We start from the raw sequence: 13,519 nt of genomic DNA, 5'->3' as shown, positions 1-13,519 counted from the left end.
CATACTTATTTATGATTGCTTTTTATTACATTTCTTTCCCCGTCAATACCTGTATTCAAGTAGCCTACTTTTACAATGAATTAAATATCAACATTTTGATTAAAACATAGTTTTAAGATACGTACATTTTAAAGCCATAAGGTTTTGCCATAATGACCAAACCGAGATGGAACAATACATTTTGAAACGTTCCATCCATTCATGAAAATCTCATAACTTTTCAAATGAGTCTTCTAAATATTCTTGCAATACATCCACAAACGAGGAACTTTATTTACTATGTGAAAATTCAACCAATGGGGTTGAATTCCAATATAGTTTTTAAATACAATTTTATGTTGTTTGATATAGTTTCTAAACAACAAAACAAGGACACAATAATTGATTACCCCCAGTACTCCTTACTGGGAGGTCCTGCAGCAGTAGACAAGCGCTTTTAATGTGTCAAACTGCTGTGTAATAGCATTTGTCACGAGTTTGCTTCTTGCCACTTGGTTCTTCAAATGACTAGTCTTTCCTGCAGAAAATTGCAGTTGAAATTGCAACACTTAATCTGGCAATGCTTTTAAAACATTAAATTGCTGCATAGCCCTCAAACACTAATCCAGTTTGACCAGGTCTTATAAATGTTTTTTTCCGCACCTTACACATCTTTGTTGTGTTGCAGTACAATGTACTTCATGTTTTAATTTGCTTTAACTGGGATATGTTTTACAAACAGACAAACCCTGACATTTATATTTGTTGCTTCTTTCAAACTTTGCTTGAAAATTTTTGATTGAAATATGCCATGCTTTTTAATTGTATTTGAAAGGTTATCCTTATTCAGTTAGTTATTTTATTCATTTATTATATATATTTATGTTTTTATACTTAGTAAAATGTCCTTTTTTTAAAGGCAGAGGGCAAAATAGTCCGAACATTAGCTTTGTTGCCTCAAGGCCATATTCTTGGTTGTTCATGGCTGTTATCAAAGAGATGGAGATTTCAGCGGTAGAATATCCCCTTGGCCTATGAAGGGAACCAAAAAATGTGGCCGGCTTGATTTACATCAATTCAGTTTCTTTGTGAATAAGAAACATGTGAATAAGAAAAACGTAGTTTGGTTTCAGCAAAGCCGTCATTTGCTACAGAGCTTCACTGAGATGGTCCTGCAGTGCTTTAGATGTCAATCAACAGAATGTTTATCATGGTAAATAATAGGAGATCTATCCGACTGGTGGAGCAGAGATCCAAGCCACGGCGACATTGTGACATGGCTTTAGACGATGGCCTGTATCTTGTAGAGCCTTGGTTGACAAGTAAAGATGAAGAAATCCCTCCACATGTCGCTACATCCAGAAGAGGCGTACAGTGGGTACACAGTGGACACAGTGGCCCGTTCCTACACTGCAGTGGATTGCACAGTCAGCTGGACGCTGCCGTAGAAAATGACTGAGTTGCAAAGGGCCGCTCTTTCCCTGTTTCCAGGCGGAATATGCTTAACGCTCAAGAGTAAATGGCCACAGACCACTCGCAGCATCGCCACAACAGGGTCCTCTCAACATGAGGAAGGGAACATCTTGGCCATACTTGCCATTTCACTCTGTCTGTAAACTGTAAACGGCAAATGATGGTCTATAAAAGTGTCCACGTGTCATGAAGTGATTAAAATGGCCTTTTTTTTTAGTTAGGTTGGATATCTATGTAATATTGATTATATGGCCTCCTAATTATAGGCTTTTGCTTTTATAGTCTTTCTTATTTTACACTACCGATCGACTTAGCAGTTGAAAACATTGATGAATGTTTGGGCATTGACCATTTCTTTAACACTTCCCATAAACCTATGCTTAATTACTGAAATTAGTTTCCCATCCCAACATTTTCAATGAACACAAATCAATTTATAGTTACAAAATACATTGCCAATTTACGTAATGGTGTGTAATCTATGAAATAGCTTTGATGTTACTTTAAATTAAAGTTATGCTTTTTGTAATTATAAGTGACGTGTTGGGAACAAATTTGTGGAACAAATTGATTTCCATGCCAATAAATCTGTTAATTTAAACAGATGCTTTGATAGATTTTGCACTGAACACTTGTTTAGCCCCTACACCCGTCTGACAGTTGACTGAACGGTCGGGTCTTTGGCGTGAGAAATGGGTGGCATGAACGCTTTTAATGATATAACTTCATCAGGTAGCAAAGAGCGGCGCATAATGTATGATCTGTGCCTTGAAGGCGAGCAAATTCGACCATCACTTTGGTGGTGTGAAGCACCAGTGTGTTATAGGCTAGAAATAGCCTATAACACTTCCGAGTGAATTATGGTAAGAAGACCAAAAGCTGTGTCCCCGGTGAAATCATGTCTTTTATAGCGCTGTGATGTTTTTTTTCTGCATGGTCATGTGTCTCCATCTATTCGAATGCTAGAATGCTAGCATAGATGTCATCAGAGGCAGAAAAATTGTTTTTAAAGTACTGGCAGGAATTCTCCAGAGTGAGAGAAGGAAAGGCTTGTTGAAGAATAGAGGCGAGGGAGAGAAAAAAAAAAGAGGATTCTACAGAGACTCTCATCCACTCTGGCACTCGTGTGACCAGTGGTGCGTTCAGTAACAGTGCTCCAATCAACGCTCTGTTTAGTTCAATTCTCTAGTCCTACTGGCTGCATTTTAGTCTTGGTTCAGCAATTCTTTCAAACTTTGCAGAGACAGAGTCCCTGGTGAAAAGTCCACAGGAGAATTTTTTTACCTTTGGCATAATGTGAAGATGCTTTGGCTGTTCTTTCTATTGTATAATCCCATTAGGTTTTGGCACTCCCGTTCCTAAATGTTCTGCTTCTGCATTGTTACCAATAGATTGTCTGATTGACCTGAATCTGGCGTTCAATTGGCATGCATTGTCACTCTGGGGCAGAACATACAAAAATGTTTATAAAATGCAGTGTTTGTGTGTGATTTGTTAGTCAATGGAACAATATGTACTCCCAAATTATACATGGGGGCAGCCTCAGTAGATCTTGCTGGCTCAGCTCTTTTGCTTGCATTGGGGTTTTGGGAGTCTGGAATATTTGCCTCTCTGATTGTAGGCCAGCAGAGGCACCTGGATGATTTAATATTTGAGAAGTTCTCCCCAGAACTGTCAGCCAAACTAGCAAGAACGAAGTCGGACAAATTAACTATTTGATTTTTGAGACTTTATTTTTCTTTTAGCTATAGGCCTATGTGATAAAAAAAGTCTTGATATGAGCTTAATTTTTCAATTGACTATATTAAGTCCCAAAGTGCTGCAGTCCTTTACCGCGCATGTATTCCTGATCACATTTGACAATCCCACAATCTTCCCCTTTCAAACCCACCCCTGCCAGCCTGTCAGTCTGTCAGCGTAGCGTGAGAAAGCTGTCGTGTGTCTCGGAGTTAGCCAATGTGATAGCCTCCCCAGGTAAGGTAGGAGTCGTGGCAGCTAGGGACTCCGATCCGGTGACTACTTCTGCGCCTGGGTGCAGGGTGTAACCTCTGGGGCTGTCACTCTGACACGAGGGCAGGTCGGCAGTCTGACTGGTCAACCTGTCAATGAAAGCGAGAGCGTAAACGACACAACTCCAGAATTGTCACCTGATGATGATAACAAGTCTTTTTTTTTCTTCTTTTTTTTTGTTTTACAAAATTGATCGCACCTAGCAAGGCAAAACGTATGTTACTTAAGAGTGTGTGTGTTTAGGTAATTCAATATCTCATGTTGTAGCATTTACCCATAAATACTATACAATCCATGTACCATTGGATTCATACTCAGGTTTCGGACATACCAAAAAAATGCTAAGCTAACGTCCACAAAAACAGTGAAAAAAGCCCAGTTATCTCCAACCACAAAAATCCAACTAGCTCATTCATTACCTGCCAATTTATGTTTCGATGCCTCAATTTCATGGTCCAAGGAGGGTTTAACCTCTTTGGCACTGGCTGTATTTGTGCTTACATTAGCTGCAGTTTTTTCAAACGTAGGGCTATTAAACCCGTTACACTTCCTGAGTTTTGGATGCATGTTGAATTTGAACAGGTGTTTCCTCAGGTAGCTTGTGTTTCCCTGGCCAGCTTTGCATTTCACATTACAGCTATTGCAGTGAGCATTGTCTGTCCAGTGTAAACAACGGCGCTACCGCTTTGGTTTCTTGATTGCCCTGAATGTGTTGGAACGCACCCCTTGAACTCGTTTCGATGTAGTCACGCGCTCTCTCGCTTCCTCTCCAACTCTAGCACCTGACAATTGCAGAGATAATGTATAAATTATTCTCTTTTTATGTAATCTAATGTAAGGAGTGTCAATTTCATGGTGTTTCTTGTTTATGCTTCATGAAACAATCTCCCGCCGATTTGTTTTCCACATGAAACTGATTTCATTATATTTCTGATAACAGGATGCAACCGGATTCAGCTTAGCACCTTCCCTGATTTTCCTGTTTTCATATTTGCATACGTGACTTTAACTCAATTATCGCCCTTCCTTAACCCCTCATTCTTAACTCCTCATTCAACGCATCTATTCTCTCAGTAAACGGATTCGGCCCCATGTCAGTGTTACTGTGTCCGAGCAGTGTGTCTTGTTTTCAGGTGGCCAACCTGGCGTGTTCCATCTCCAACAACGAGGAAGGAGTGAAGCTGGTCCGTATGGCCGCCTCCCAGCTGGAGGTGCTGTGCCCCCAGGTACCTGACTGTTCACTTCCAGACCACACTGTCATACCCTTCTGCTGCACCCTTGCACTCCCAATTCTCTATTTATCTTTTTACCACTTTACTTGTCCATTACTGGGAATACCTAGAATCAGAATCTTAAGGTGTTTCTAAGCCAGTCCACATCTTGTGTGTTGCGATTTCCAAAGAAAGGGTTAAAATTGAAAATTTGATGTGTTCCCAATTTTGACATTATCCGCTCAGAACCCCTTTACAACTGCCAAACTCTAGTGCCTTTTCGGCAAATCGGTCCGTTCAGAACTCACCAATACACTACATTTTCACTTTTTCAATTTCCTCTAACAAAAACAAGTACCGTACAACTACGAGCCGCTCTTATTTTAATCCTGTACTTTAAATGTCTCTAATCACTCAAAAGAATGACTACATGTTGTAGTCCAACCCAGTGCTTGTGTCCGTTTGTGTTTGATGGAGATCGTGCAGTCAACCTATTCTAATGTTGTAGCTGAAGGCTTTGCTCTAATGGAGCTTTAATGGTTGTAATTGGGTGATTGCAGGTGATTAATGCGGCCTTGGCTCTGGCTGCCAAGCCCAACAGTAAAGTTGCCCAGGACAACATGGACTTGTTCAAGGAGCAGTGGGAGAAGCAGGTCCGCATCCTCACTGACGCCGTGGATGACATCACGTCCATTGATGACTTCCTCTGTGTGTCTGGTGGGTGTCCGATCCATGCGTGTTAGAGACATCGTTTATTTTCTCCCAATAGGTAAACTTAAATCATTTTGTAGAGTAGAAAGGAGGTTGCCTGCACCGTATTGGAAGAATGCCTCAACTGACAGTCTTCAGAGAAAAATGTGCCATGCGTTTAAGAGCAAAGGAGCAGAGCATGCAGAGGACCAGTGGTATCCATCTTTCCAATGAGAGCCATATGTACAAAGGTTAAATGGGTTCTGTAAACCAGAGGTAAGAACAAAAGGCCCCGATGCATCAGCAGAACTAGCTCTTCTATTGACGTGCTGTCATGCGTGCTAAGACACCAAGTGTTTGTGTAAAACTGTCAGGCATGCTCTTATCAGTTCTCTTTAAGCATCAGAGTAGAGCAGAGTCGTTTCACCTCGAACCAAGAACAGATTGCAGTAACACAGACAATATTCCCATTTAATATGCTTGGTATTAATAAGCCTTCTGAGCATTTGGCTGCAGTCTTCTCCCTGCTGCCATTCCATCAACCCTCAGCCCTCTTGAGCCAGGGACATTTCAAACTGAGTGAGATGGCTGAGGGACATCAACTTAGCATTTCATTCATTGCCGGCACATACCCAACCCATTCTTTGTTTTTAAAGAGGCTAGATTACAAAACGGTCTCAGTATTCAGGCTATGGGACAGCCGTTATTGCATATAGACCGCAGTAGTTCATGTTTAATGTTGGTACTCTTTCTCCATGAAAGTATGGTCGCTGCTATATTTGCGTAATATAAGTGTAACACAGAAATTCTAAACGCGGGCTGCTTTGTTATCGTTTGTTCGACAGAGAACCACATCCTGGAGGATGTGAACAAGTGCGTCATCGCTCTGCAAGAGAAGGACGTGGACGGTTTGGACCGTACCGCCGGCGCCATCCGTGGCCGCGCCGCCAGGGTGGTCCACGTGGTCACCTCTGAGATGGACAACTATGAGCCCGGAGTCTACACCGAGAAGGTCCTGGAAGCCACCAAGCTGCTGACTAACACCGGTACGTACCTCATGGGAGAAGGACGCCTCTGCAATGCTTAGCTTGGGCATTTTGGTTTATTAGTCATTATTTATAAGGGTGTACCGAAATGGATTTGATTGGAATGATGCTTATCGTCTGTTTCTCATTATTTTCATAAGTGGTTTTTAAGTGGACCTGTTTTACTAATCATGCTAAATTGAGGTTCAAATAACGTTAGTGGTTGAATGACTTTTTAAATGCAAAAACAAAAATAAGGTAAAAAAACAGCAGGGTACACTATTTTTGAAGCATTTTTTAAATTTGCTTTGCATACAAAAAGCAATCTAGCAATCGAATGCCAACAGCAACAAAAATCTCGTATCAGTCGCAGACCTGTAGGAAGCCTGTCCAATAAATGAATTTGCCCAAATTACTTGGATGGCCTAACTTGTCCACCTAACTACCAGGCTACCTGCGTGCACTCTGGGCGTGCACTCTGGGCGTGCACTCTGGGCGTGCACTCTGGGCGTGCACTCTGGGCGTGCACTCTGGGCGTGCACTCTGGGCTCGCACTCTGGGCTCGCACTCTGGGCTCGCACTCTGGGCGTGCACTCTGGGCGTGCACTCTGAGCGCATTACCCGAGTAATACTATAATATGAAAAGTCTAACTGTACGTCCGCACCAGGAGCGACCAAAGCGCCAAAACGCTTTGGTCGCTCACAAAGTTTCGCTGCAAATTTTTCTGTTCGCTTCTGTCGCTCAAGTCGCTCATGACGTACAATTAAATTATGCAGACGCATTTAAAGGAGCCGTATGCTTTTAGTAGGCCCTACAGACAGCCATATCAAAGAGTGAACTCTCCCATACACCTTGGCCATATTGCCGAGACGGTTTTGATTGTTGGATAAAGTGCTTCGACAACAAGTAGGACAGTGATTCCCCCCAATATAAAAAAAATCCTAAAATGTAGGCTAATTGCAACCGAGAACAAAAAATCCTGCGTGCTGTAGGCTAGTTAAAATGTTTCACTGATCTGCATCTGCAAATCATGATCTGCACTCATTCGTCGCACTCAAAACCAATAGACATTGGCGCACATGGCTAATTTGCATACGTGCACAGGACTGGTTGGCTCCGCAAGGCAAATAATGGAACATATCTATCTATCTAGGCCTATCTGTCTATCTATCAACGCGTGTTTAGTTTTAATGTGATGTATTGTGTGTATGTCCAGTCAGACTTGTTCTGTGTGGTCTTGTAGGCTACTGTCCTGTGTGGGTCGAACCACCTAAATGGATACCCGACAATTTGTGTCGTTTGGTATTAATAAAGACTTGACTAGGCTATCTATCTATCTAGACTATTTAATTAACAATTATTCACCTCAGGCTCCGTGAATAGTGGGGAATTGAGGGATAAAAGACAAGAGATATATCCCTTGTCATTTATCCCTCATCTTGTCGATTAGTTTGTTTATGTGACGATTTCAAAAACTTTTGGGGTTTTATTTAAAGCATGCTACACGCGATTGGTTGGTTAGATTGGTGGCATGGAGAGCAAATTAAAATGATTCCCGCTTAAATACGTTCTAGATGTATAAATACTCCCGCTTGTCATCACTATCCAAACCACTATGGCGTTTCGATCTCTGAACTGAAAAAGGGTTGGTTCGTACAACACCGGGTGCCCAGTTACAGCCGCGATTAATACTTCAGCCGACATTTTGTTCAGTGAGTGAATAAAGGTAGGTAGGGACCAAAGTGCCTGCCGGTGTTCCCTGGGATCCACGCAAGCGAAGAGCGTTTACATTCTGATTGGCTGTCAGTGTTTGGCCGCTGAAGCGCGTCATAGTCATTTGCATAAAGTTAAAAAGTTTTCAACTTTTTTTTTGACGCTCTGGTCGCTCAACTTTGGCCGCTGGTAGCGTTGGTCGCTTTGGTCGTTCTTGCCCATAGAAAGTGAATGACTTCCGGCGATTTGGTCGCTCAATTCGCTTCTGGTGTGGACGTACAGTAAGGAGGATACTTATTAAAGTTGCTTAAGCGAGCACCTAGTCACCCGTTTTGGTGGAGTGGCTTTGAAGGGAGGGCTGGTATTTATTCCGTTGGATACTCTCCAAATCTAGCCTAATCTCTAAATGTATTCTTATAAATTGACAAATTTAATTGTTTTTATTTAATACCGTTTTTGTGACTTGGTGAACTCTTCTGTTAAGAGTCCCCCCCCCCCCCCCACACACCCCATTTGTAAGTCCACAAGCATATGAGTTCAGTGAATTTAATGGTCTGTCAATTGTGATGGTGAAGTCAAATGGATTACAACAGATGGAACCGGGAGACAATGGGCTCTCCAGGGACACCAAGTATCAGCCTGGAGTGATGAATGGTGAAGAGCATGAAAAGCAAATTTGGGTTCCCACAATCCTTCTCGGTTAGTTTTCCATGGGAGGGTCTCTGTCGGTGTGACCAGAACGTGGTACATTTAGTGGCAAAATAAATAAAGAACTAATAATGAATGACAAAATAAATAACGTCGTCATTGGCAAGAATATCATTGGCAAGGAGCAATAATTATGGTGCACAAAAGTTTTTAAGAGTAGATGCAAGCTCTGAACTTGTATATTATTTTTTTAACGTCCATTTTTTTTATTCAATCTATCGATGAAAATCTTCGATGGATTTCTACTTTTAAGGTCAGTTTAGAGCATTTTATATTTGTGTAAGGAGAGTTCTCTTGTCAGGACCACACAAATAAGGATGGCATAAGAACGATGAATACCACATTTGGTTTTATTTACTACAGCCCCTCCACATTTGAATGCACAAGATCCAATCCCCCAGGTTTTGTACTGCTGATCCTGCTCTCAAACACTGCAATCTCTCATATCCCTCTTCCTCTAACACAAAGGCCAAGCCGAATCCTAAATACTGAGGGGCATTAATGCAAATAGCACCGAGAACCCCCGTGCCTATTAAATCATTACCGGGGCAAAATACTTGCCGCTGGGACAGATTTGTGAGGCATTGCAATGAAAAGCTGCAATGTCACATGCTAAATCAAGTACCCGCCCCCCACCACCACATCCTACATGGCCACCCCACAGGTTAGATGTTGTGCTTGTTTTCGAAAGCCTAACCACACAACACTGATTGCCCTTGCTATTTCTCAAGTGACCATTTGGTTGAATATTCTTATCAATGTGGTCAAATCACTAAGTAGTCAAAACAGCACATAAACACATTAAATTTCAAGCTTTTTGCGATCATGGCACTTTTCCCAATTTATATGTTAAGGTCAATCGTTTTTATTAGTTTGTTGCAGTTGAGTGTTGCACAGTGAGTAAATCCTCAACAGGGCATAATCGGTGCCTTTGCTACTTCTCCAGGGCTGTATTGTTAATAATTGCAAATGTGCTTCCTCTTGAGAGATTCTGTTTGTGGTTGATGTCAAGAAGCCTTTGATAGCCTGTAACCTTGGGGGAATGCGGCGAATATGGATTAGAGAGGAACTAGAGCAAAGCCTTCCCTTCTTCAGTAAGCTCTCAACATCGCTTCGCAGTGTGTTGAGCACCATAGGATGTTTGTGAGACTATCAGTGCATCTATGGCTTTGTAATGGCTCACTTGGTAGTAACTGCTTTGTTTTCCGCATATTTGTTGACTAGTCCGATGGTAATGAAACCCGGCGCTTCTTGAAGCTGGCTTCAGTGAGAAATGGTAATTTTTCCATTACGTTTCAACGTGTCTTCAGGTGTTCTGTAACGGCGGCTGTGTTGTGTGCTGTAGTTTCTCTCACCGTTTTGGGCTCACTTCGACTTGACACCAGAGTGAAACATTACGTTTTGTATTTATTTGTCCTCCCCTCCTCTGTCCCCTACAGTTATGCCCCGGTTCACTGAGCAGGTGGAGGCTGCGGTGGAGGCCCTGAGTGCCAACCCCACCATGCCTGTGGACGAGAACGAGTTCATTGACGCCTCTCGCCTGGTGTACGATGGTGTCCGGGATATCCGCAAGGCTGTCCTCATGATCAGGGTAAGAAAGATTTAAGGAGTAGTGAATTTTCCCCCTTGAAGTCAGTTGTATGACCTTTTTCAAATCCCCTAGCAGTTGGCTGTTTTGTTAACGCGACCATGAGATTGTTGACCAGCCCAGTGTTTTCATGCATAAATCATCACACCAATACTTTTATCGGTTGCGCTGAAATGATAATACACCTTCATGACTCAACCTGGGCCAATAAGTGTCTGTAAATAAGGCTTGCTTGTTGTACTCACGATGCAATTATCTCTTGAATCATTGTTTACCGTTGACTCTTCTATGAAAGACAATCTACTTTGGGAATACCAAAGCCAATTATAGATGTTAAGATTAAGCAACTAGGGACTTTCCTTTTTACTCTGGGCTTGAACAATCCCCCACTGACAACATTCTCCTCTTCAATAAATTCCTTCTCCTTGTCTAGTGCCACTGGTGTAGTGTGTGTGTGGGGCTGGTTTGCCTGCACCAGATGTGTTTTTATGTAATGTTGTGTGTGACTATGCATGTGTGGCCAATGATAAACATGTCTCAGGCAAGTGTCGACCTAATTGGCCAGACCAGCAATGTAGTCCAACAGCCGCCCTATCTCCTTCATGGGTTAATTATCTTTCTAGGGTAAGAGTAGGACTAAAACAGATGGTAGTTTAGTACCGTTGAGGCGTTGCCTAATGGGCCGACATTAGACTGACAACCATACCTCTGTAACAGAGAAAAACGGAAGGCTCATAAACGCTAACCGTATAACCAGTGCTTAAAATAACCATTTTAATTTGATTTCCAATTTATGACCAGATTACCCGGTAATGTGGTTAAAAGCTGAAGCTCTTTTGCGAGCAAAGCCTAATTATATATTTACTTCATATTGGATTTTGCCATTGTCTTTTGTTATTTGTTCCTCTTTAAACTATTGAACCGAAACGATTAGTCCTGACAAGGCTTTGTGCATACTGCCCTAGTGCTTCTAAAAATCTTCTCGGGGTCCCATTAATAATGCCGTTCGGGCTTAAGACAAACACCCAATGCGAGAAACCATTATGCTGTATTTGCATTATAACAAGTACGGTAATTGATTTAAGACAGTGGGTTTTAATTAGCATTTTTCTACTAGGAGTGAGAGCGAAGGAACTACATTCAGTTTCTCCTCTCCCTCTGCTCCACTCTTGTTATCCAGATTGATTAAGTCGTTAACATGGGCCCCCTGGGGCTGGCTGAGGCCTACCTGGTGTGTGTGTGTGTGTGTGCGCAAGGGTGGATATGGGTGGGTGTCTTGAAGGGTGCATGTCGGTACCCTAGCGCAGTATATGTGAAAAAACCCTTATGAATCTATCAGCGTCTTGGCCTGCAATCAACAAAGAGCAAATCAATGCTGATCCCTGCTCACTACTGAATTGGCAAAAAAATTGCCTTCCCAGGTGTTTGCCAGGACTTAAGTAACAGGTGTTGGGAGGCAGGCATTGCAGGTTTCATAGTGATAAATCAGCAAGAAAGAGCTCCGCTATTTGTCGGGTCGACCATGGTGGTTCCAACAGTTGCTATGCAGGACCGTGCCACGGCTGGCGTTTGAGTGTAATGGCTTTTCATTGGGCTTTGCAAGACTCTGTAATAAGTTTCTTTGATCTTCCACGTGTTTAGAATGAGGCTGAGGTCAGTGCATCGTGTTATGTAAACTGCAGTGCCGTTTCACATTAATATGCTATAAGTCCAATGAAGTCTAATTTTAAAAAGTATTCTACAGGAACAGATTATTATCGCAAACGATTGCATTAAAATGTCAAACATGACAGACTATGAAAGCCTACAAGTCATTGAAGGGAAAAAAAGCCATTGGTAAATATATCCCGACGCCGTGTCCGCCAGCTCAAAAACACATGCTTTCAGCGATTGACGTTGGTCTGGAACACATGTGCCCTTGCCACGCGGTGGGTCAATCCTCTATTGAAACAGACAAGCGTGTGGCTTTGGCTACCTAAGACAGACAGTCTCTAACCTCTGTAAGTGGAGCGCTGGCAGGCCTTGTCGGAGGTCCCTTGGGTATGTGTCAGGCGGGCACAACTCTCTCCCACTTACACTGACATCACGGGATCTGCCTCCAAGACATCAAACAAACCGTCTCAAAGTCAGCTGAGCCGCCGACATTGAGATGCAGAGGTCGGACCGCTCTTTTTTTCCTTTTTTTTTTAATATATCCTCTCGTACTTTTGCAGTGAGTCAAAGCCCAAGGTGGCTCCGTTGGCTCCGTCCCGGTGGAGAAACAAAAAAGTCCACCGCTCCCCCCCTCTCACAGCAGGGGTGCTGCCCGAGCATTGCGGGGGGAACCGCACCCAACAAAAACAATGCATACCAACTCGTGACTGCCGTCTTCCCCGACGCGAGCAGACAGAAAAACACTGCATAACCCCAAAGCTCACATTTCCAATCTCATTTCCCACCCCGCGCCAGCCTTGTCACGTCTCTGGCTCCCCTGCTCGGCACACACCGCAGGGTATCATCTCGGAGTCTCCCACGTCTGCAGGCTATCAGCGCGCAGGCCACAGCAGGTGTTGTCTCTGCACCGCTGAACACCGTAGCCAGGGCTGAAAGGGTTTGCCCGTGATTCAGTGTTGCTCTGTAACTCAAACTATAGCCCCCTGGCAACCGGCACGTCTCTGTATTCCATAAAGGAGGCAGCGGGGTGGTGCGGAGAGAGCTGTGGCTATTTTTAGCTTCCAAAAGGTTCAGAATCCATTAAAGATAGGTTGGCGCGGCAGGGCTTTGAGACGACAGGATAAGCGTGTGTCATGGCACAGGCATGGTAGATGCGTCTTCATCTCTTCAAATATCAGCCTCCCCCGGCCCACGTGCCCCCCCCCCCAAAATGTATGTTCATGTCTGCACGGCGGTGACTACCTTGTTTGGTTTGGGTGTTCGGCTCCACGGAGCTCTGAGAGATTGAGTATTGTTTGCTTTCTGCCATTTACCGTAAAATAAGGTTGGTCACGGTTTGGGGCAGGGCACGGGAAACGGATCATGATCAGGTGGCTCAGCATGCAGAGTGCAATTGAATTTATGCTGCAGCATCCTCTGCCCACATAGTGGAGACAGATGGGATGCTGATTGAGGCGGTTTACCCCCA

The 13,519-nt window shown here is 43.3% G+C and overlaps 1 protein-coding gene across 1 annotated transcript in view; it reads left to right on the top strand.

Annotated features, from left to right (window-relative positions):
- ctnna1 (catenin (cadherin-associated protein), alpha 1) overlaps window positions 1–13,519 on the top strand; it is a 76,106-nt gene that overhangs the window by 40,166 nt on the left and 22,421 nt on the right. Inside the window, exons 10-13 of the mRNA XM_056600412.1 lie at window positions 4,596–4,688; window positions 5,234–5,390; window positions 6,209–6,409; window positions 10,250–10,401. Of these exons, the coding sequence (XP_056456387.1) occupies window positions 4,596–4,688; window positions 5,234–5,390; window positions 6,209–6,409; window positions 10,250–10,401 (603 nt within the window). The remainder of the gene's footprint in view (window positions 1–4,595; window positions 4,689–5,233; window positions 5,391–6,208; window positions 6,410–10,249; window positions 10,402–13,519) is intronic.

Source organism: Gadus chalcogrammus, chromosome 10, assembly GCF_026213295.1.
Source record: "Gadus chalcogrammus isolate NIFS_2021 chromosome 10, NIFS_Gcha_1.0, whole genome shotgun sequence".
NCBI classification, from domain to species: Eukaryota; Metazoa; Chordata; class Actinopteri; order Gadiformes; family Gadidae; genus Gadus; species Gadus chalcogrammus.
This window is presented reverse-complemented; position numbering and strand designations above follow the sequence as displayed.